The 2363-nt window shown below is 41.3% G+C and overlaps 1 protein-coding gene across 1 annotated transcript in view; it reads left to right on the forward strand.

The window, feature by feature from the left end:
- The first annotated feature begins 9 nt into the window (after positions 1-9).
- The window catches only part of SPATA5 (spermatogenesis associated 5), a 201293-nt gene continuing 198939 nt past the window's right edge, over positions 10-2363 (forward strand). The window contains exons 1-2 of the mRNA XM_010008974.1: positions 10-75; positions 651-808. Coding sequence (XP_010007276.1) covers positions 10-75; positions 651-808 — 224 coding nt within the window. The remainder of the gene's footprint in view (positions 76-650; positions 809-2363) is intronic.

Raw genomic sequence — 2363 nt, forward strand, 5'->3', positions numbered from 1 at the left:
CGGAGCAGCATGAAGGCCGCGGGGCTGTGCATCGGGCGCCCGGCGCTGCTCACCTCGGCCGGGGGGCGGCAGGAGGTGAGGCTTTCTGGGCCCTGCCCGCTGCTCTCCTGCTCCCGGCGCCTTCCCTGGGGAGCAGGACGCAGCCTGCACCGAGAAAGATAAGGGGTGTGCTTCGCCGTGTTTCCTGCGCTGTGGTTACATCTTTATTTTCAGGACTGCAAGAAATCGGTGCTGCCGGTTTATTTCAACAAGTTTTCAAGTGGTGCATGTGAATTATATATATATATATAATATATATGTATTATATGTTGTACATGAACACACGTGCATTTTATTTGCAAAAAAACAGTGTAGCCATTGACTCTTCTTTCTTCACCGATTGGTAGAATTTTCTCCTGAGCACGTGGTATGTTTTGTGTCATCTGCAAACTGTGTGCAGTCCTGGTTCAATTTTATTTCCTCTGTAGGCGAAATATAAGCCTTTCTTTCTTGAAAGGTGTATCTTACTCTGTGGCACTAGTTTTAACCTAATTCTTCCCTCTCAGCACATGTTTCTTGTAACAAAACATTTCTTACTGTAACTGGAGGGCTGGAAATGGGGGCAGGAAGGAAATCTCAACTGATAGTTGTTTGCTTTGAAACTCTCCTAGGTCTGTACCGCTTGGCCCACCACTGGTTTTCCAGGTGGGAAAATTGGGCTGACTGAAACCACCCAGAAGAACCTGAAAGTAAGTCCAGGTGATGCCATCACTGTGCAGCCCGTGACTGGTGCAGTCATCCAGGCAGAGGAAGTCGACGTGAAGTTGAGGTATGCATCTTGGCCTAACCTAGCCATGTGCTGTGAGGTGTCTGCTTTGTACTGCAGAGTCATACCTCTTTGAAGATGCTGTTTGTCACTCTTACTTTGGTGGAATTAGTACCCAAAGTCAACATGTGCAGATATTTGTAGGATTAAGACCGAAGTTTGGTAACTGGTACCTCCTCTGAGGGCAGTGCAGTGGCTCAGATGTTGTACAAAATGTCAGCTGAGGAGTGATGCTGTCGTGGAGAATATAATGACATAAGCTTCTTAGACTTAAACAATTCTTTTCTGTTAATTAATAGTAACAATAGCCCAGTGCTTCCTGAAGCAGAGTTCAAGCTGCTGGCATTGCATTTGTGTTAGGCAAGGGTATATAACTGTGCAGTCAAGGCAGGTTCTTCTGAACGAGGAGGATGAGGTAAGGAGGAGGATGCAAGGTTAGAAGAAGCCCATGTTGCTGCTGTTGTCTTTAAGAAGTATACTGCAAACTGCTGTCTGTGAAGCTCTTATTGAAAACTCCTGTTGCATTAACAGAACTACTGGCTGACAGGTTGGAGAAAGTTGGTTTTTTGTTTTGTTTTTTTAACCACTTCCCTTTAAAACTTCACCATTGTATATGCATGGTTTTGTACTGCACTTCTATTTACTGGGGTGTTTTTTAGGATTGTAAACTCACAGAGGTGTGTTTTTGTTTTTTAGTTGAAATTCACCAAAAAAAGGGGGCAGAAGTTGCAAATCACAGTTGTTTGGACTCATGAATTCTTTGATAAATTAGCAGTTTACTGATGTGCTGAATGGCTGCCTACATTTCTCATTCTCAAGACATTCCCCAGTCAGTATTTGGGTTGATAAAGAATCTGATTATAATTATTTCCTAAATAAAGTTATTTTACAGTGTACTTTTGGAAGTGTCTCAACACTTTAATTTCTATAAATTAACTTTGTTGTCAAACCTGTTTTCAAACATGCAGTTAAACCTAATCTATTTCTATGTCCCTGAGTTAATATGCAATGCATTTTTTTTTAAAAGCTGTGACATTTACTGAAATACAAGCTAAGGATGAGGCCAGAGGAATGGCATGTAGCTTCTGAAATATTTATGATTACTGTAATTTTTTTGAAAACTGTTCCACAGCCAGAGTTTTCCCTCACAGCCAGTCACGAGTCAGGCTCTGAGGATTGTTACGCATATGCACCAGCAGATTGTCACATGAATTACTCTTTTTATAGAATTGTTCTAGGAGAGAAGACATGAAAACTGTAATTGGTCTGTTTTAAGCCTGTTAATTTCCTGCAAACCTTCCATCCTATCATGTAAGAATATAAATTATTAAAAGAATAAATGGAAATCCCATTATTTGAAGTACTGGCTAGGCTTCTAGATGCCTTACAGGTGTAGTTGGTTCTCTGTAAATTAATACCTCTGGGGAGTTGCCTGGATACATAATTTAGCTTTTTCTTCCAGTTAAAAAAAAAAACTCTCCAACCTCAGACCCCCGTAGTTAATTGTGTATATGTTTACTTATTAGGAACGGCTATGGTATTTTGAGAGCTCTCCTCT

Source organism: Chaetura pelagica, unplaced genomic scaffold, assembly GCF_000747805.2.
Source record: "Chaetura pelagica isolate M959 unplaced genomic scaffold, ChaPel_1.0 scaffold221, whole genome shotgun sequence".
Classification (NCBI taxonomy): Eukaryota; Metazoa; Chordata; class Aves; order Apodiformes; family Apodidae; genus Chaetura; species Chaetura pelagica.